Genomic DNA, 21,278 nt, shown 5'->3' on the forward strand with positions numbered 1-21,278 from the left:
GTTAGCACCTTCTCCCCCCCCCCCTCAGAGTCGCTGCTAAGCGGGGAGTTAGCACCTTCTCCCCCCCCCTCCCTCAGAGTCACTGCTAAGCGGGAGTTAGCACCTTCTCCCCGCCCCTCCCTCAGAGTCACTGCTAAGCGGGAGTTAGCACCTTCTCCTCCCCCCCCCTCCCTCAGAGTCACTGCAAATCGGGAGTTAGCACCTTCTCCCCCCCCCCCTCAGAGTCACTGCTAAGCGGGAGTTAGCACCTTCTCCCCCCCTCCCTCAGAGTCACTGCTAAGCGGGAGTTAGCACCTTCTCCTCCCCCCCCCTCCCTCAGAGTCACTGCTAAGCGGGAGTTAGCACCTTCTCCTCCCCCCCCCACCCTCAGAGTCACTCCTAAGCGGGAGTTAGCACCTTCTCCCCCCCCCCTCAGAGTCACTGCTAAACGGGAGCTAGCACCTTCTCCTCCCCCCCTCCCTCAGAGTCACTGCTAAGCGGGAGTTAGCACCTTCTCCTCCCCCCCTCCCTCAGAGTCACTGCTAAGCGGGAGTTAGCACCTTCTCCTCCCCCACCTCCCTCAGAGTCACTGCTAAGCGGGAGTTAGCACCTTCTCCTCCCCCCCCCCTCCCTCAGAGTCACTGCTAAACGGGAGTTAGGACCGTCTCCTCCCCCCCCCTCCCTCAGAGTCACTGCTAAGCGGGAGCTAGCACCTTCTCCTCCCCCCCCCTCCCTCAGAGTCACTGCTAAGCGGGAGTTAGCACCTTCTCCTCCCCCCCCTCCCTCAGAGTCACTGCTAAACGGGAGTTAGCACCTTCTCCTCCCCCCCCCTCCCTCTGAGTCAGTGCTAAACGTTAGTTAGCACCTTCTCCCCCCCCTCAGAGTCATTGCTAAACGTTAGTTAGCACCTTCTCCCCCCCCCTCAGAGTCACTGCTAAACGGGAGTTAGCACCTTCTCCCCCCCCCCTCAGAGTCATTGCTAAACGTTAGTTAGCACCTTCTCCCCCTCCTCAGAGTCACTGCTAAACGTTAGTTAGCACCTTCTCCCCCCCCTCAGAGTCACTGCTAAACGTTAGTTAGCACCTTCTCCCCCCCCCCTCAGAGTCATTGCTAAACGTTAGTTAGCACCTTCTCCCCCCCCCCCCTCAGAGTCATTGCTAAACGTTAGTTAGCACCTTCTCCCCCCCCCCCTCAGAGTCATTGCTAAACGTTAGTTAGCACCTTCTCCCCCCCCTCAGAGTCACTGCTAAACGGGAGTTAGCACCTTCTCCCCCCCCTCAGAGTCACTGCTAAACGGGAGTTAGCACCTTCTCCCCCCCCTCAGAGTCACTGCTAAACGTTAGTTAGCACCTTCTCCCCCCCCCCTCAGAGTCATTGCTAAACGTTAGTTAGCACCTTCTCCCCCCCCCTCAGAGTCATTGCTAAACGTTAGTTAGCACCTTCTCCCCCCCCCCTCAGAGTCACTGCTAAACGGGAGTTAGCACCTTCTCCCCCCCCCTCAGAGTCACTGCTAAACGTTAGTTAGCACCTTCTCCCCCCCCTCAGAGTCACTGCTAAACGTTAGTTAGCACCTTCTCCCCCCCCCTCAGAGTCATTGCTAAACGGGAGTTAGCACCTTCTCCCCCCCCTCAGAGTACCTGCTAAACGTTAGTTAGCACCTTCTCCCCCCCCCTCAGAGTCACTGCTAAACGTTAGTTAGCACCTTCTCCCCCCCTCAGAGTCACTGCTAAACGTTAGTTAGCACCTTCTCCCCCCCCCCTCAGAGTCATTGCTAAACGTTAGTTAGCACCTTCTCCCCCCCCTCAGAGTCACTGCTAAACGTTAGTTAGCACCTTCTCCCCCCCCCCCTCAGAGTCATTGCTAAACGTTAGTTAGCACCTTCTCCCCCTCCCTCAGAGTCACTGCTAAGCGGGAGTTAGCACCTTCTCCTCCCCCCTCCTCCCTCAGAGTCACTGCTAAGCGGGAGTTAGCACCTTCTCCTCCCCCCCCCTCCCTCAGAGTCACTGCTAAGCGGGAGTTAGCACCTTCTCCTCCCCCCTCCTCCCTCAGAGTCACTGCTAAGCGGGAGTTAGCACCTTCTCCCCCCCCTCAGAGTCACTGCTAAGCGGGAGTTAGCACCTTCTCCCCCCCCCCTCAGAGTCACTGCTAAGCGGGAGTTAGCACCTTCTCCTCCCCCCCCTCCCTCAGAGTCACTGCTAAGCAGGAGTTAGCACCTTCTCCTCCCCCCCTCCCTCAGAGTCACTGCTAAGCGGGAGTTAGCACCTTCTCCTCCCCTCCCCCCACCCTCAGAATCACTGCTAAGCGGGAGTTAGCACCTTCTCCCCCCCCTCAGAGTCACTGCTAAGCGGGAGTTAGCACCTTCTCCTCCCCCCCCCTCCCTCAGAGTCACTGCTAAGCGGGAGTTAGCACCTTCTCCTCCCCCCCCCCTCCCTCAGAGTCACTGCTAAGCGGGAGTTAGCACCTTCTCCTCCCCCCCCTCCCTCAGAGTCACTGCTAAGCGGGAGTTAGCACCTTCTCCTCTCCCCCCCCTCCCTCAGAGTCACTGCTAAGCGGGAGTTAGCACCTTCTCCTCCCCCCCCCTCCCTCAGAGTCACTGCTAAACGGGAGCTAGCACCTTCTCCTCCCCCCCCTCCCTCAGAGTCACTGCTAAACGGGAGTTAGCACCTTCTCCTCCCCCCCCCCTCCCTCATAGTCACTGCTAAGCGGGAGTTAGCACCTTCTCCTCCCCCCCCTCCCTCAGAGTCACTGCTAAGCGGGAGTTAGCACCTTCTCCTCCCCCCCCTCCCTCAGAGTCACTGCTAAACGGGAGCTAGCACCTTCTCCTCCCCCCCCCTCCCTCAGAGTCACTGCTAAGCGGGAGTTAGCACCTTCTCCTCCCCCCCCCCCTCCCTCAGAGTCACTGCTAAACGGGAGTTAGCACCTTCTCCTCCCCCCCCTCCCTCAGAGTCACTGCTAAACGGGAGCTAGCACCTTCTCCTCCCCCCCCCTCCCTCAGAGTCACTGCTAAGCGGGAGTTAGCACCTTCTCCTCCCCCCCCTCCCTCAGAGTCACTGCTAAACGGGAGCTAGCACCTTCTCCTCCCCTCCCTCCCTCAGAGTCACTGCTAAGCGGGAGTTAGCACCTTCTCCTCCCCCCTCCTCCCTCAGAGTCACTGCTAAGCGGGAGTTAGCACCTTCTCCTCCCCCCCCCCTCCCTCAGAGTCACTGCTAAGCGGGAGTTACCACCTTCTCCTCCCCCCCCTCAGAGTCACTGCTAAGCGGGAGTTAGCACCTTCTCCTCCCCCCTCCTCCCTCAGAGTCACTGCTAAGCGGGAGTTAGCACCTTCTCCCCCCCCTCAGAGTCACTGCTAAGCGGGAGTTAGCACCTTCTCCTCCCCCCCCCCTCCCTCAGAGTCACTGCTAAGCGGGAGTTAGCACCTTCTCCTCCCCCCCCTCCCTCAGAGTCACTGCTAAACGGGAGTTAGCACCTTCTCCTCCCCCCCCCTCCCTCAGAGTCACTGCTAAGCGGGAGTTAGCACCTTCTCCTCCCCCCCCTCCCTCAGAGTCACTGCTAAGCGGGAGTTAGCACCTTCTCCTCCCCCCCCCTCCCTCAGAGTCAATGCTAAGCGGGAGTTAGCACCTTCTCCTCCCCCCCCCTCCCTCAGAGTCACTGCTAAACGGGAGCTAGCACCTTCTCCTCCCCCCCCCCTCCCTCAGAGTCACTGCTAAGCGGGAGTTAGCACCTTCTCCTCCCCCCCTCCCTCAGAGTCACTGCTAAACGGGAGTTAGCACCTTCTCCTCCCCTCCCTCCCTCAGAGTCACTGCTAAGCGGGAGTTAGCACCTTCTCCTCCCCCCTCCTCCCTCAGAGTCACTGCTAAGCGGGAGTTAGCACCTTCTCCTCCCCCCCCTCCCTCAGAGTCACTGCTAAGCGGGAGTTAGCACCTTCTCCTCCCCCCCCCTCAGAGTCACTGCTAAGCGGGAGTTAGCACCTTCTCCTCCCCCCTCCTCCCTCAGAGTCACTGCTAAGCGGGAGTTAGCACCTTCTCCCCCCCCCCTCAGAGTCACTGCTAAGCGGGAGTTAGCACCTTCTCCTCCCCCCCCTCCCTCAGAGTCACTGCTAAGCGGGAGTTAGCACCTTCTCCTCCCCTCCCCCCACCCTCAGAATCACTGCTAAGCGGGAGTTAGCACCTTCTCCCCCCCCCTCAGAGTCACTGCTAAGCGGGAGTTAGCACCTTCTCCTCCCCCCCCTCCCTCAGAGTCACTGCTAAGCGGGAGTTAGCACCTTCTCCTCCCCCCCCTCCCTCAGAGTCACTGCTAAGCGGGAGTTAGCACCTTCTCCTCCCCCCCTCCCTCAGAGTCACTGCTAAGCGGGAGTTAGCACCTTCTCCTCTCCCCCCCCTCCCTCAGAGTCACTGCTAAGCGGGAGTTACCACCTTCTCCTCCCCCCCCTCCCTCAGAGTCACTGCTAAACGGGAGCTAGCACCTTCTCCTCCCCCCCCTCCCTCAGAGTCACTGCTAAACGGGAGTTAGCACCTTCTCCTCCCCCCCTCCCTCAGAGTCACTGCTAAGCGGGAGTTAGCACCTTCTCCTCCCCCCCCTCCCTCAGAGTCACTGCTAAGCGGGAGTTAGCACCTTCTCCTCCCCCCCCCCTCCCTCAGAGTCACTGCTAAACGGGAGCTAGCACCTTCTCCTCCCCCCCCCTCCCTCAGAGTCACTGCTAAACGTTAGTTAGCACCTTCTCCCCCCCCTCAGAGTCACTTCTAAACGTTAGTTAGCACCTTCTCCCCCCCCCTCAGAGTCATTGCTAAACGTTAGTTAGCACCTTCTCCCCCCCCCTCAGAGTCATTGCTAAACGTTAGTTAGCACCTTCTCCCCCCCCTCAGAGTCACTGCTAAACGGAAGTTAGCACCTTCTCCCCCCCCCCCTCAGAGTCACTGCTAAACGTTAGTTAGCACCTTCTCCCCCCCCCTCAGAGTCACTGCTAAACGTTAGTTAGCACCTTCTCCTCCCCCCTCAGAGTCATTGCTAAACGGGAGTTAGCACCTTCTCCCCCCCCCCTCAGAGTCACTGCTAAACGTTAGTTAGCACCTTCTCCCCCCCCCTCAGAGTCACTGCTAAACGTTAGTTAGCACCTTCTCCCCCCCCCTCAGAGTCACTGCTAAACGTTAGTTAGCAACCTTCTTCCCCCCCTCAGAGTCATTGCTAAACGTTAGTTAGCACCTTCTCCCCCCCCTCAGAGTCACTGCTAAACGTTAGTTAGCACCTTCTCCCCCCCCCCTCAGAGTCATTGCTAAACGTTAGTTAGCGCCTTCTCCCCCCCCCCCTCAGAGTCATTGCTAAACGTTAGTTAGCACCTTCTCCCCCCCCTCAGAGTCACTGCTAAACGTTAGTTAGCACCTTCTCCCCCCCCCTTCAGAGTCACTGCTAAACGGGAGTTAGCACCTTCTCCCCCCCCCCTCAGAGTCGCTGCTAAGCGGGAGTTAGCACCTTCTCCCCCCCCCCTCCCTCAGAGTCACTGCTAAGCGGGAGTTAGCACCTTCTCCCCCCGCCCTCAGAGTCACTGCTAAACGGGAGTTAGCACCTTCTCCCCCCCCCCTCAGAGTCACTGCTAAACGTTAGTTAGCACCTTCTCCCCCCCCCTCAGAGTCACTGCTAAACGTTAGTTAGCACCTTCTCCCCCCCCCTCAGAGTCATTGCTAAACGTTAGTTAGCACCTTCTCCCCCCCCTCAGAGTCATTGCTAAACGTTAGTTAGCACCTTCTCCCCCCCCCTCAGAGTCACTGCTAAACGTTAGTTAGCACCTTCTCCCCCCCCCCTCAGAGTCACTGCTAAACGTTAGTTAGCACCTTCTCCCCCCCCCCTCAGAGTCATTGCTAAACGTTAGTTAGCACCTTCTCCCCCCCCTCAGAGTCACTGCTAAACGTTAGTTAGCACCTTCTCCCCCCCCTCAGAGTCATTGCTAAACGTTAGTTAGCACCTTCTCCCCCCCCCTCAGAGTCATTGCTAAACGTTAGTTAGCACCTTCTCCCCCCCCTCAGAGTCACTGCTAAACGTTAGTTAGCACCTTCTCCCTGCCCCTCAGAGTCACTGCTAAACGGGAGTTAGCACCTTCTCCCCCCCCCCTCAGAGTCGCTGCTAAGCGGGAGTTAGCACCTTCTCCCCCCCCCCTCCCTCAGAGTCACTGCTAAGCGGGAGTTAGCACCTTTTCCCCCCCCCCCTCCCTCAGAGTCATTGCTAAACGTTAGTTAGCACCTTCTCCCCCCCCTCAGAGTCATTGCTAAACGTTAGTTAGCACCTTCTCCCCCCCCTCAGAGTCACTGCTAAACGTTAGTTAGCACCTTCTCCCCCCCCCCTCAGAGTCATTGCTAAACGTTAGTTAGCGCCTTCTCCCCCCCCCCTCAGAGTCATTGCTAAACGTTAGTTAGCACCTTCTCCCCCCCCTCAGAGTCACTGCTAAACGTTAGTTAGCACCTTCTCCCCCCCCCTTCAGAGTCACTGCTAAACGGGAGTTAGCACCTTCTCCCCCCCCCCCTCAGAGTCGCTGCTAAGCGGGAGTTAGCACCTTCTCCCCCCCCCTCCCTCAGAGTCACTGCTAAGCGGGAGTTAGCACCTTCTCCCCCCCCCCCCTCAGAGTCACTGCTAAACGGGAGTTAGCACCTTCTCCCCCCCCCCTCAGAGTCACTGCTAAACGTTAGTTAGCACCTTCTCCCCCCCCTCAGAGTCACTGCTAAACGTTAGTTAGCACCTTCTCCCCCCCCCTCAGAGTCATTGCTAAACGTTAGTTAGCACCTTCTCCCCCCCCCTCAGAGTCATTGCTAAACGTTAGTTAGCACCTTCTCCCCCCCCCCTCAGAGTCACTGCTAAACGTTAGTTAGCACCTTCTCCCCCCCCCCTCAGAGTCACTGCTAAACGTTAGTTAGCACCTTCTCCCCCCCCTCAGAGTCATTGCTAAACGTTAGTTAGCACCTTCTCCCCCCCCTCAGAGTCACTGCTAAACGTTAGTTAGCACCTTCTCCCCCCCCTCAGAGTCATTGCTAAACGTTAGTTAGCACCTTCTCCCCCCCCTCAGAGTCATTGCTAAACGTTAGTTAGCACCTTCTCCCCCCCCTCAGAGTCACTGCTAAACGTTAGTTAGCACCTTCTCCCTGCCCCTCAGAGTCACTGCTAAACGGGAGTTAGCACCTTCTCCCCCCCCCTCAGAGTCGCTGCTAAGCGGGAGTTAGCACCTTCTCCCCCCCCCCTCCCTCAGAGTCACTGCTAAGCGGGAGTTAGCACCTTTTCCCCCCCCCTCCCTCAGAGTCATTGCTAAACGTTAGTTAGCACCTTCTCCCCCCCCTCAGAGTCATTGTTAAACGTTAGTTAGCCCCTTCTCCCCCCCCCTCAGAGTCACTGCTAAACGGGAGTTAGCACCTTCTCCCCCTCCCCCTCAGAGTCACTGCTAAACGTTAGTTAGCACCTTCTCCCCCCCCTCAGAGTCACTGCTAAACGTTAGTTAGCACCTTCTCCCTGCCCCTCAGAGTCACTGCTAAACGGGAGTTAGCACCTTCTCCCCCCCCCCTCAGAGTCGCTGCTAAGCGGGGAGTTAGCACCTTCTCCCCCCCCCCTCCCTCAGAGTCACTGCTAAGCGGGAGTTAGCACCTTCTCCCCGCCCTTCCCTCAGAGTCACTGCTAAGCGGGAGTTAGCACCTTCTCCTCCCCCCCCCTCCCTCAGAGTCACTGCAAATCGGGAGTTAGCACCTTCTCCCCCCCCCTCAGAGTCACTGCTAAGCGGGAGTTAGCACCTTCTCCCCCCCTCCCTCAGAGTCACTGCTAAGCGGGAGTTAGCACCTTCTCCTCCCCCCCCCTCCCTCAGAGTCACTGCTAAGCGGGAGTTAGCACCTTCTCCTCCCCCCCCCCACCCTCAGAGTCACTCCTAAGCGGGAGTTAGCACCTTCTCCCCCCCCCCCCTCAGAGTCACTGCTAAACGGGAGCTAGCACCTTCTCCTCCCCCCCTCCCTCAGAGTCACTGCTAAGCGGGAGTTAGCACCTTCTCCTCCCCCCCCTCCCTCAGAGTCACTGCTAAGCGGGAGTTAGCACCTTCTCCTCCCCCCCCCCTCCCTCAGAGTCACTGCTAAGCGGGAGTTAGCACCTTCTCCTCCCCCCCCTCCCTCAGAGTCACTGCTAAACGGGAGTTAGCACCTTCTCCTCCCCCCCCCTCCCTCAGAGTCACTGCTAAGCGGGAGTTAGCACCTTCTCCTCCCCCCCTCCCTCAGAGTCACTGCTAAGCGGGAGTTAGCACCTTCTCCTCCCCCCCCCTCCCTCAGAGTCACTGCTAAGCGGGAGTTAGCACCTTCTCCTCCCCCCCCCTCCCTCAGAGTCACTGCTAAACGGGAGCTAGCACCTTCTCCTCCCCCCCTCCCTCAGAGTCACTGCTAAGCGGGAGTTAGCACCTTCTCCTCCCCCCCCCTCCCTCAGAGTCACTGCTAAACGGGAGTTAGCACCTTCTCCTCCCCTCCCTCCCTCAGAGTCACTGCTAAGCGGGAGTTAGCACCTTCTCCTCCCCCCTCCTCCCTCAGAGTCACTGCTAAGCGGGAGTTAGCACCTTCTCCTCCCCCCCCCCCTCCCTCAGAGTCACTGCTAAGCGGGAGTTAGCACCTTCTCCTCCCCCCCCTCAGAGTCACTGCTAAGCGGGAGTTAGCACCTTCTCCTCCCCCCTCCTCCCTCAGAGTCACTGCTAAGCGGGAGTTAGCACCTTCTCCCCCCCCCCTCAGAGTCACTGCTAAGCGGGAGTTAGCACCTTCTCCCCCCCCCCCTCCCTCAGAGTCACTGCTAAGCGGGAGTTAGCACCTTCTCCTCCCCTCCCCCCACCCTCAGAATCACTGCTAAGCGGGAGTTAGCACCTTCTCCCCCCCCCCTCAGAGTCACTGCTAAGCGGGAGTTAGCACCTTCTCCTCCCCCCCCCTCCCTCAGAGTCACTGCTAAGCGGGAGTTAGCACCTTCTCCTCCCCCCCCCCTCCCTCAGAGTCACTGCTAAGCGGGAGTTAGCACCTTCTCCTCCCCCCCCTCCCTCAGAGTCACTGCTAAGCGGGAGTTAGCACCTTCTCCTCTCCCCCCCTCCCTCAGAGTCACTGCTGAGCGGGAGTTAGCACCTTCTCCTCCCCCCCTCCCTCAGAGTCACTGCTAAACGGGAGCTAGCACCTTCTCCTCCCCCCCCTCCCTCAGAGTCACTGCTAAACGGGAGTTAGCACCTTCTCCTCCCCCCCCCTCCCTCAGAGTCACTGCTAAGCGGGAGTTAGCACCTTCTCCTCCCCCCCCTCCCTCAGAGTCACTGCTAAGCGGGAGTTAGCACCTTCTCCTCCCCCCCCTCCCTCAGAGTCACTGCTAAACGGGAGTTAGCACCTTCTCCTCCCCCCCATCCCTCAGAGTCACTGCTAAGCGGGAGCTAGCACCTTCTCCTCCCCCCCCTCCCTCAGAGTCACTGCTAAGCGGGAGTTAGCACCTTCTCCTCCCCCCCCTCCCTCAGAGTCACTGCTAAACGGGAGTTAGCACCTTCTCCTCCCCCCCCCCCTCCCTCAGAGTCAGTGCTAAACGTTAGATAGCACCTTCTCCCCCCCCCTCAGAGTCATTGCTAAACGTTAGTTAGCACCTTCTCCCCCCCCCTCAGAGTCACTGCTAAACGGGAGTTAGCACCTTCTCCCCCCCCCCTCAGAGTCATTGCTAAACGTTAGTTAGCACCTTCTCCCCCCCCTCAGAGTCACTGCTAAACGTTAGTTAGCACCTTCTCCCCCCCCTCTGAGTCACTGCTAAACGTTAGTTAGCACCTTCTCCCCCCCCCCTCAGAGTCATTGCTAAACGTTAGTTAGCACCTTCTCCCCCCCCCCTCAGAGTCATTGCTAAACGTTAGTTAGCACCTTCTCCCCCCCCCCCCCTCAGAGTCATTGCTAAACGTTAGTTAGCACCTTCTCCCCCCCCCCTCAGAGTCACTGCTAAACGGGAGTTAGCACCTTCTCCCCCCCCTCAGAGTCACTGCTAAACGGGAGTTAGCACCTTCTCCCCCCCCTCAGAGTCACTGCTAAACGTTAGTTAGCACCTTCTCCCCCCCCCTCAGAGTCATTGCTAAACGTTAGTTAGCACCTTCTCCCCCCCCCCTCAGAGTCATTGCTAAACGTTAGTTAGCACCTTCTCCCCCCCCCCTCAGAGTCACTGCTAAACGGGAGTTAGCACCTTCTCCCCCCCCCCTCAGAGTCACTGCTAAACGTTAGTTATCACCTTCTACCCCCCCTCAGAGTCACTGCTAAACGTTAGTTAGCACCTTCTCCCCCCCCCCTCAGAGTCATTGCTAAACGGGAGTTAGCACCTTCTCCCCCCCCCTCAGAGTCACTGCTAAACGTTAGTTAGCACCTTCTCCCCCCCCCTCAGAGTCACTGCTAAACGTTAGTTAGCACCTTCTCCCCCCCCTCAGAGTCACTGCTAAACGTTAGTTAGCACCTTCTCCCCCCCCCTCAGAGTCATTGCTAAACGTTAGTTAGCACCTTCTCCCCCCCCCCCCTCAGAGTCACTGCTAAACGTTAGTTAGCACCTTCTCCCCCCCTCAGAGTCATTGCTAAACGTTAGTTAGCACCTTCTCCCCCCCCCCTCAGAGTCATTGCTAAACGTTAGTTAGCACCTTCTCCCCCCCCCTCAGAGTCACTGCTAAACGTTAGTTAGCACCTTCTCCCCCCCCCCTCAGAGTCACTGCTAAACGGGAGTTACCACCTTCTCCCCCCCCCCTCAGAGTCACTGCTAAGCGGGAGTTAGCACCTTCTCCTCCCCCCCCCTCCCTCAGAGTCACTGCTAAGCGGGAGTTAGCACCTTCTCCTCCCCCCCCCTCCCTCAGAGTCACTGCTAAGCGGGAGTTAGCACCTTCTCCTCCCCCCCCCCTCCCTCAGAGTCACTGCTAAGCGGGAGTTAGCACCTTCTCCTCTCCCCCCCCCCTCCCTCAGAGTCACTGCTAAGCGGGAGTTAGCACCTTCTCCCCCCCCCTCCCTCAGAGTCACTGCTAAACGGGAGCTAGCACCTTCTCCTCCCCCCCCCTCCCTCAGAGTCACTGCTAAACGGGAGTTAGCACCTTCTCCTCCCCCCCCCCTCCCTCAGAGTCACTGCTAAGTGGGAGTTAGCACCTTCTCCTCCCCCCCCCTCCCTCAGAGTCACTGCTAAGCGGGAGTTAGCACCTTCTCCTCCCCCCCCCCCCTCCCTCAGAGTCACTGCTAAACGGGAGCTAGCACCTTCTCCTCCCCCCCCTCCCTCAGAGTCACTGCTAAGCGGGAGTTAGCACCTTCTCCTCCCCCCCCTCCCTCAGAGTCACTGCTAAACGGGAGCTAGCACCTTCTCCTCCCCCCCCCTCCCTCAGAGTCACTGCTAAGCGGGAGTTAGCACCTTCTCCTCCCCCCCCCTCCCTCAGAGTCACTGCTAAACGGGAGCTAGCACCTTCTCCTCCCCTCCCTCCCTCAGAGTCACTGCTAAGCGGGAGTTAGCACCTTCTCCTCCCCCCCCCCTCCCTCAGAGTCACTGCTAAGCGGGAGTTAGCACCTTCTCCTCCCCCCCCCTCCCTCAGAGTCACTGCTAAGCGGGAGTTAGCACCTTCTCCTCCCCCCCCCCCTCCCTCAGAGTCACTGCTAAGCGGGAGTTAGCACCTTCTCCTCTCCCCCCCCCCCCTCCCTCAGAGTCACTGCTAAGCGGGAGTTAGCACCTTCTCCCCCCCCCCTCCCTCAGAGTCACTGCTAAACGGGAGCTAGCACCTTCTCCTCCCCCCCCTCCCTCAGAGTCACTGCTAAACGGGAGTTAGCACCTTCTCCTCCCCCCCCCCTCCCTCAGAGTCACTGCTAAGTGGGAGTTAGCACCTTCTCCTCCCCCCCCTCCCTCAGAGTCACTGCTAAGCGGGAGTTAGCACCTTCTCCTCCCCCCCCCTCCCTCAGAGTCACTGCTAAACGGGAGCTAGCACCTTCTCCTCCCCCCCCTCCCTCAGAGTCACTGCTAAGCGGGAGTTAGCACCTTCTCCTCCCCCCCCTCCCTCAGAGTCACTGCTAAACGGGAGCTAGCACCTTCTCCTCCCCCCCCTCCCTCAGAGTCACTGCTAAGCGGGAGTTAGCACCTTCTCCTCCCCCCCCCCTCCCTCAGAGTCACTGCTAAACGGGAGCTAGCACCTTCTCCTCCCCTCCCTCCCTCAGAGTCACTGCTAAGCGGGAGTTAGCACCTTCTCCTCACCCCTCCTCCCTCAGAGTCACTGCTAAGCGGGAGTTAGCACCTTCTCCTCCCCCCCCCCTCCCTCAGAGTCACTGCTAAGCGGGAGTTAGCACCTTCTCCTCCCCCCCCCCTCAGAGTCACTGCTAAGCGGGAGTTAGCACCTTCTCCTCCCCCCTCCTCCCTCAGAGTCACTGCTAAGCGGGAGTTAGCACCTTCTCCCCCCCTCAGAGTCACTGCTAAGCGGGAGTTAGCACCTTCTCCTCCCCCCCCCCCTCCCTCAGAGTCACTGCTAAGCGGGAGTTAGCACCTTCTCCTCCCCCCCCCCCTCCCTCAGAGTCACTGCTAAACGGGAGTTAGCACCTTCTCCTCCCCCCCCCTCCCTCAGAGTCACTGCTAAGCGGGAGTTAGCACCTTCTCCTCCCCCCCCCCTCCCTCAGAGTCACTGCTAAGCGGGAGTTAGCACCTTCTCCTCCCCCCCCCCCTCCCTCAGAGTCAATGCTAAGCGGGAGTTAGCACCTTCTCCTCCCCCCCCCCTCCCTCAGAGTCACTGCTAAACGGGAGCTAGTACCTTCTCCCCCCCCCTCCCTCAGAGTCACTGCTAAGCGGGAGTTAGCACCTTCTCCTCCCCCCCTCCCTCAGAGTCACTGCTAAACGGGAGTTAGCACCTTCTCCTCCCCTCCCTCCCTCAGAGTCACTGCTAAGCGGGAGTTAGCACCTTCTCCTCCCCCCTCCTCCCTCAGAGTCACTGCTAAGCGGGAGTTAGCACCTTCTCCTCCCCCCCCCCTCCCTCAGAGTCACTGCTAAACGGGAGCTAGCACCTTCTCCTCCCCCCCCCTCCCTCAGAGTCAATGCTAAGCGGGAGTTAGCACCTTCTCCTCCCCCCCCCTCCCTCAGAGTCACTGCTAAACGGGAGTTAGCACCTTCTCCTCCCCCCCCTCCCTCAGAGTCACTGCTAAACGGGAGCTAGCACCTTCTCCTCCCCCCCCCCTCCCTCAGAGTCACTGCTAAGCGGGAGTTAGCACCTTCTCCTCCCCCCCTCCCTCAGAGTCACTGCTAAACGGGAGCTAGCACCTTCTCCTCCCCTCCCTCCCTCAGAGTCACTGCTAAGCGGGAGTTAGCACCTTCTCCTCCCCCCTCCTCCCTCAGAGTCACTGCTAAGCGGGAGTTAGCACCTTCTCCTCCCCCCCCCCTCCCTCAGAGTCACTGCTAAGCGGGAGTTAGCACCTTCTCCTCCCCCCCCCCTCAGAGTCACTGCTAAGCGGGAGTTAGCACCTTCTTCTCCCCCCTCCTCCCTCAGAGTCACTGCTAAGCGGGAGTTAGCACCTTCTCCCCCCCCTCAGAGTCACTGCTAAGCGGGAGTTAGCACCTTCTCCTCCTCCCCCCTCCCTCAGAGTCACTGCTAAGCGGGAGTTAGCACCTTCTCCTCCCCCCTCCTCCCTCAGAGTCACTGCTAAGCGGGAGTTAGCACCTTCTCCTCCCCCCCCCTCCCTCAGAGTCACTGCTAAGCGGGAGTTAGCACCTTCTCCTCCCCCCTCCTCCCTCAGAGTCACTGCTAAGCGGGAGTTAGCACCTTCTCCTCCCCCCCCTCCCTCAGAGTCACTGCTAAGCGGGAGTTAGCACCTTCTCCTCCCCCCCCCTCCCTCAGAGTCACTGCTAAGCGGGAGTTAGCACCTTCTCCCCCCCCCCTCAGAGTCACTGCTAAACGGGAGCTAGCACCTTCCCCCCTCCACTAAAGAGGGGGAGAAAAGTTAAGGAGTCTGGGGTAGTTAGGAGCTAGATATTTTGAGGAGTGGTTTTGGAGGAGGCGAGTGTCGTTGGAATATTGGAGCAGGGGGTGGGTCGTAGATCAGGTTAAACAGATTGTGCATATTTCTAGATCTACTGAGGGGTGTTTCTGAGGAAAGTGTCGTAGTTGTTGTGAAACGTGTGACTTCTTGTGATCTGTTTTTCCCCATGGTGTCCCAGACCATGTTCAGTGACGGGGTGTTCGCCCATCCGTGCAGAGCTTCACTAGTGGTGAAGTCCAGCCAGTGAGTGTCGAACACCCATCTCGGGGCCCTGTTCTGGGTGCCTTGGAGTTTCTTTTATTTGTTGGTTTTGCGAGTGATAGTGGGCTAGGTGTGTATGTAAGGAGTGGGAGAATTAGTGTCTTGTAAAGGTAGAGTTTGGTGGCTTGGGAGGCTTGTCTGAGGGGGAAGAGTTTTTAGAGCTTTTGAGGATATGACTTTTTTAGATGTTATGTGTGTGTGTAAGCGGCGGTTGTGGTCTAATGTTAGGCCCAAGACTGATGTTGTTTGCTCTCAGGATGTTGGCTGGGTCAGGTGATTGTGAGTAAAGGTTTAGTGGGGCTGGCTCTTGTCGTTTGTTATAGAAGTGGATGATTTTGGATTTGTTAGGGTTTGTTTTCATCCGCCAGTCATTTTCCCAGAAGGTTACTTTGTGTATTTCTTCCTGTGCTTTGCGGGTGAGGGTGTCAATCGAGTATCAAGAGATCAGTTGGATTACGTCGTCATCATAACAGAGGGTCATAGAGGTCCAGTATCTTGGGTTCGGAATGTCATTTATGTAGCGTATATATAGGGTCGTTGTACTGAGAGAACTGAGCCCTGGGGTACTCCAGCATTTTGGTTGAAGTATCCTGTCAGGATCACTGTGATCCTCACTGAACTCCCAGCTAACTATTAAACTGAAACATTAAATGGTGGAAGCTACAATAAAGAGATATTATTTATTTCAATTAAATAAAAACTTAACTTACGGCTGCTACCACCTTCCTGAACCTGAAACCTGAATGTGCCTGCATTACTGATCTCCTAGGATGGACAGAAATCAAAATTATGAACTCGAAGGGCGTAGGAATCTTGGCAATACTGCTTGGGAATTAATTTTTAGAACATTCTTTACTTTACTTGTTTAGATTCAAGAGCAACTTTAATTGCCATTAAATGGAGGAGAACATAGGGGACTTCCAGTACAGCATGTAAACCAGAAATATAACGACTCAGATAAGAAACAAAAAAGGGAGTGAAAATATCTAAACACCAAAATACATTACTCAGCACTATATTTAACAAAAAACACGTATTTATATCCATGCTGTAATTAAGTCCTACGAGGCAATGGTATATCATTGATGGAACATGAGTTCTCAAGAGCACCTTACCTTATCCTGCAATTACCGGCCACAGATGTTGAATGGATCTCTCCCTCAGGTCCCTTGGACCTGTCCCCAAGACACACTAACTTATAATTTGTTCACAAGGTTACCATTGGAAGGATAGCTCCTCCCACAACTAATACAGCGCCTGGGCTTCTCCCATTATTTTTGGCTACTGCCAATCATTTAAAAACTAGGCCTGAGGTCTGGCTCTCAAAGGCCAGTAAGGGTTTGGCACCTATCTACAGCCAATCACCTTCCAGGTCTGCTTGAAAGATACACGAAATGCCCATAGAGTCGTGTCAGCTCTACCCAGCAGCCCGAAGGAACAAGGCCTCTTTGTAGTTGGCGACAAACACCAGACCTTGCCCACAGCGAGCTGTGTTCACAGAATTGGATGAAATAAGTTCCAGCCTGTCTTATCCAAGATACGGGAAGGGACACTTGACTCGCTTAAGGCTCCATGGGGAAGAAGGGGAGATGAGGCAACGGGGGAGGGGGAGAATGAACAAGGAAGGGGAAGGCGAACAAGGGAAAGGGGCGCAAGTACGCAAGTACTCCCTGCCCTTAAGGGAAAGGAAACGGGGCCTCATCACTTTAATAAATAACAACATTCTCACACAGATTATTGATGACCTCCACATAAGGAATGAATATGAATCACTGGGGGGTAACCCCTACACTTAAACAATAATGCCCTACATATAATCAACCTATATGTGCCAAAGAATAAACTTGACCTTGACACACTACCTGAATTTGTTAATGAAGGAACCTACCTTGAACCGACCAGCAAGGAACCTACCTTGCTGGTCGGTGACCTTAATGCCAGGCATCCACACTTTGGTGCCAACTGTCATCAGCCCAATGTCAATGGACGGAAACTGTTACTCTATGTTAGAAGAAATGAAAATCTTAGGGTCCTGAGAGATTAACAGCCAACCCACTTCAGATGAGGAAGATTGGACTATGCTCTTCTGCTGAATGCACAGGACACGGATACCAGTACACAGTCTATGTAGTGACCACTGGGCACTGATTACCACCGTCGACATGATTAAGAGAAGGAAAGAGATAAATAAAAGAAAAAGGTTATCACTAGGACCGGATATGAGGCCGCACTTCATAAACAGGATGAGTGACTGGTTCACGGAATACCAAATCCCAGAAGATATTGATACAATTGTTGATAACCTTTATAACCTAATTGAGAGCTGTCTCAGAGTTCCGTGTCGTACGACTGGGCGAAGTACCCTTCAGAGGAAGAAAATACAATGGTATGAGAACAATTACATAAAGATGCTCAATGCAAATGTAAGACCATGAGTAGAGAGTAACGGAGACATCCCACTGAAAGCAACCAAGAGCTGTTTAAAACTGTGTGTCAAGTAGCCATGGAAGAGAAGATTAAAGAGCGGGAAAGACAGTGGCTTGACTTTACTAGCTCCATTGAACGAGAAACATCTGCAAGACGAGTGTGGGCAAAAATTCAGATAGGTAAGGGGGGCAGAACCCCGCTTGCGACTCACAAAGACCCCCAGGGTAAGGCTGAGGAACTAATTCACAAGTGGAGTGATACAGCATCCTCCTCCTCCCTCACTGCAGAAATCAGCAGGGAACAGCTCCTGCGACATAATGAGAGAAGATTTTGGATAACAAGAGCACAGGCTAGCGATGATGAGTATGGGCAACCAATCACTGCCCAGGAAGTAAGGGCGCTATGAAAAAGAGTAAAAGTACTGCACCTGGTGAAGATGGCGTCACCTACGACATACTCAATGCACTGTGTGAAGTGACTGGGAATCCACTACTCAACCTATTTAACAAGTCATTCCTAAGTGGTGTGCTGCCCACACAATGGAAACACAATAATTGTTACCGTACCGAAGCCCAATGACTCTAGTAATTACAGACCTATCAGTCTCATGTCATGCACTTGCAAGATGCTTGAAAGGATCATACTAAACCGACTGTTGCACAAAATAGGCAGGCTAGGGAAGGGGGTCAATGGATTTGTTATAGGACAGAGCACAACAAATCGTATAGTTAATTACTTGGCTAATACCACAGCTAAGTACTCTGTATTTGTTGATATCAAAGGAACCTTCGACAAAGCGCAGGGGATTGCGATCCTGGACAAGCTTGCATACATGGGTGTCAAGGGGAGACTCATGAAATGGGTTGAAGACTACCTCACAGGGAGGAAAGCCAAGGTTTGCTTCAATGGAGCAGTCTCAAGAACAATGAATATGGAACTCGGGACCTCCATAGGCGGAGTTGTCCAACAAAAGTTGGGCAGCTTTTCAGTCCGTTAATGAATGAGTTCCATAGACTAGGTCCCTTTATTTGCATAGTGTTTACACAGATTAAGTTTGACTGTAGGGACATCAAAAAAGATATTTATTTCAGGTGTGGTGATTATGGGTTTTATTACATCTGTCTAGGAAGAGTTTCAGAACAGGGTTTGCATTTAAGAACAGGGTTTTGTAAATGTAAATGGCACAAGAGAATGTGTGAAGTGATTTTATGTTTATCATGTTTAGGGATTTAAACAAGGGGGCGCTGAGTGTTGTCCGAGAGCACAGTTTGTTATTGTTCTGATTGAAGATTTTTGCTGAGTGATGATTGGCTTGAGGTAGTTTCCAGTGGGTGATCCCCATGTAGATACCATATGTGAGATAGGGCTAGATTAGCGCATAGTATAGTGAGAGGAGAGCAGAGTTTGGAACATAATATCTGATTTTAAAGAAAACTACAACCGTTTTTTGAGACTTTCTTGGTTATGTGTTGTATGTGGGTGCTGAAGTTAAATATCTTGTCTATGTATAGGCCAAGGAACTTTCCAGCATTTTCATTGCTGATGTTAACATTGTCTATCTGAAGCTGAATTGCATTTGTTGATTTGCTTCCAAATATGATGTAGTAGGTCTTTTCTATGTTTAGTGTGAGTTGGTCGGTTGACATCCAAAATTGGATTTTTTAATTTCATAATTTAATGTGTGTGGGTTGGGGTCTGAGTAGATAAGTTGCTTTACATTCCAGTAAGTAATGCAATAGAGGCGCCTCTGCATTTGTACGACAGATATGACACTCTTTAACAATTGGGTTTATTATACCTCCCAGCAGCACTTGTAACCAAGTCTGAGTCTGTGTATGGCTACTGAAATGTCTCTGGATAATGTTTGTGAGTCGCTATGATTTTTAGCACCCTTTTATTTGTCCGTTTGGGATTTTGACGTCCAAATGCAATGTTCCATTCGAATGAGCGGGTTGATAGTAGTAAACCCATCAGCTTGCTGACTTGGTGTTAGCTTGAAATATTATTTACATAAATCACAGAAGTTGTTGAATAAAGTACTGTTGTTAGTTTAGAGGCTAAGATGACCCATGCGTCAGAATGAGACAACATAAGAATGTCAAGGATATTAGGAATACATTTATTACAAGGATTATAACCGAGACTAAACGAGTTGTATATCAGTGGGACCAGGTTTGTGATCGGAGACCTCTGTACTCTACCACTCAAGCAGCAAGCCAACTCGCCACCCTTCTTGGCAGTATCATCTATGGCCATATGTTTGATATGTAAGTTAACCAAGTTTTTGGTGTTGGGCTTTACACCTCTCAACCTTTGGATTGTTCTTAAACCGTGCCACAAGCTAGCTTACTGACCCACCACCAAATATAGTTAGTCTTGTAGTCTTGGACTAAACTAAACTTTCTGTATGCTGTACATCTGAACTAAGTTTTTTGTTAAAGGAAATTAATTTGACTATGATCTATAACACATCTTTTAAGTGTAAACTTTTGGATAGTAGGACTAATTAATGGTAATTTGTTAAATTTGTATGTGAAAAGCTTTCAATGGTTCTCTCATTGCATCTTTGGCATTTTTATCTTTTTGTTGCTAAGTAGCTTGAACAATGCACTGTTTGCCCAACATTGATGCTAAAATTACTTCTTCTTTTTTTATATAAATTCAGCATAATACTTTTACTGTGCGACCAACGTAGGTAACTCATCTCTTTGAAAAGGAATTTCTCAAATCATAGTTAAGATCCAGACACATTTATTTAAATATTTATGCAATTGCTACTGCTGATATTCGGCTGCGTCGCGTCCATCAAGTTTCTGCTGACGTATACGCGACGCATCGTGATACAGCATCTTGCCACAGGGTATCCCAGCCATCTCTGGGGCACCCAGCATCTTGCCACAGAGTATCCCAGCCATCTCTGGGACACCCAGCATCTTGCCACAGAGTATCCCAGCCATCTCTGGGGCATCCAGCATCTTGCCACAGGGTATCCCAGCCATCTCTGGGACACCCAGCATCTTGCCTCAGTGTATCCCAGCCATCTCTGGGGCACCCAGCATCTTGCCACAGAGTATCCCAGCCATCTCTGGGACACCCAGCATCTTGCCACAGGGTATCCCAGCCATCTCTGGAGCACCCAGCATCTTGCCACAGAGTATCCCAGCCATCTCTGGGACACCCAGCATCTTGCCACAGAGTATCCCAGCCATCTCTGGGGCACCCAGCATCTTGCCACAGGGTATCCCAGCCATCTCTGGGGCACCCAGCATCTTGCCACAGAGTATCCCAGCCTTCTCTGGGGCACCCAGCATCTTGCCACAGAGTATCCCAGTCATCTCCGGGCGCCCAGCATCTTGCCACAGGGTATCCCAGCCATCTCTGGGACACCCAGCATCTTGCCACAGAGTATCCCAGCCATCTCTGGGGCACCCAGCATCTTGCCACAGGGTATCCCAGCCATCTCTGGGGCACCCAGCATCTTGCCACAGGGTATCCCAGCCATCTCTGGGGCACCCAGCATCTTGCCACAGAGTATCCCAGCCTTCTCTGGGGCACCCAGCATCTTGCCACAGAGTATCCCAGTCATCTCCGGGCGCCCAGCATCTTGCCACAGGGTATTCCAGCCATCTCTGGGACACCCAGCATCTTGCCACAGAGTATCCCAGCCATCTCTGGGGCACCCAGAATCTTGCCACAGGGTATCCCAGCCATCTCTGGGGCACCCAGCATCTTGCCACAGAGTATCCCAGCCATCTCTGGGACACCCAGCATCTTGCCACAGGGTATCCCAGCCATCTCTGGGGCACCCAGCATCTTGCCACAGAGTATCCCAGCCATCTCTGGGACACCCAGCATCTTGCCACAGAGTATCCCAGCCATCTCTGGGGCACCCAGCATATTGCCACAGGGTATCCCAGCCATCTCTGGGGCACCCAGCATCTTGCCACAGGGTATCCCAGCCATCTCTGGGGCACCCAGCATCTTGCCACAGAGTATCCCAGCCATCTCTGGGACACCCAGCATCTTGCCACAGAGTATCCCAGCCATCTCTGGGGCACCCAGCATCTTGCCACAGGGTATCCCAGCCATCTCTGGGACACCCAGCATCTTGCCTCAGAGTATCCCAGCCATCTCTGGGGCACCCGGCATCTTGCCACAGAGTATCCCAGCAATCTCTGGGACACCCAGCATCTTGCCACAGGGTATCCCAGCAATCTCTGGGGCACCCAGCATCTTGCCACAGAGTATCCCAGCCATCTCTGGGACACCCAGCATCTTGCCACAGAGTATCCCAGCCATCTCTGGGGCACCCAGCATCTTGCCACAGAGTATCCCAGCCATCTCTGGGGCACCCAGCATCTTGCCACAGGGTATCCCAGCCATCTCTGGGGCACCCAGCATCTTGCCACAGGGTATCCCAGCCATCTCTGGGGCACCCAGCATCTTGCCACAGGGTATCCCAGCCATCTCTGGGGCACCCAGCATCTTGCCACAGGGTATCCCAGCCATCTCTGGGGCACCCAGCATCTTGCCACAGGGTATCCCAGCCATCTCTGGGGCACCCAGCATCTTGCCACAGAGTATCCCAGCCATCTCTGGGACACCCAGCATCTTGCCACAGAGTATCCCAGCCATCTCTGGGGC

The 21,278-nt window shown here is 54.8% G+C and overlaps 1 protein-coding gene across 1 annotated transcript in view; it reads right to left on the minus strand.

Moving 5' to 3' along the window:
- Positions 1 to 21,278, minus strand: part of LOC123748230 (uncharacterized) — a 155,514-nt gene that overhangs the window by 102,420 nt on the left and 31,816 nt on the right. Inside the window, exon 5 of the mRNA XM_069331345.1 lies at positions 14,918 to 15,029. Within this exon, the coding sequence (XP_069187446.1) occupies positions 14,918 to 15,029 (112 nt within the window). The remainder of the gene's footprint in view (positions 1 to 14,917; positions 15,030 to 21,278) is intronic.

The sequence above is a fragment of the Procambarus clarkii genome, chromosome 3 (assembly GCF_040958095.1).
Source record: "Procambarus clarkii isolate CNS0578487 chromosome 3, FALCON_Pclarkii_2.0, whole genome shotgun sequence".
NCBI classification, from domain to species: domain Eukaryota; kingdom Metazoa; phylum Arthropoda; class Malacostraca; order Decapoda; family Cambaridae; genus Procambarus; species Procambarus clarkii.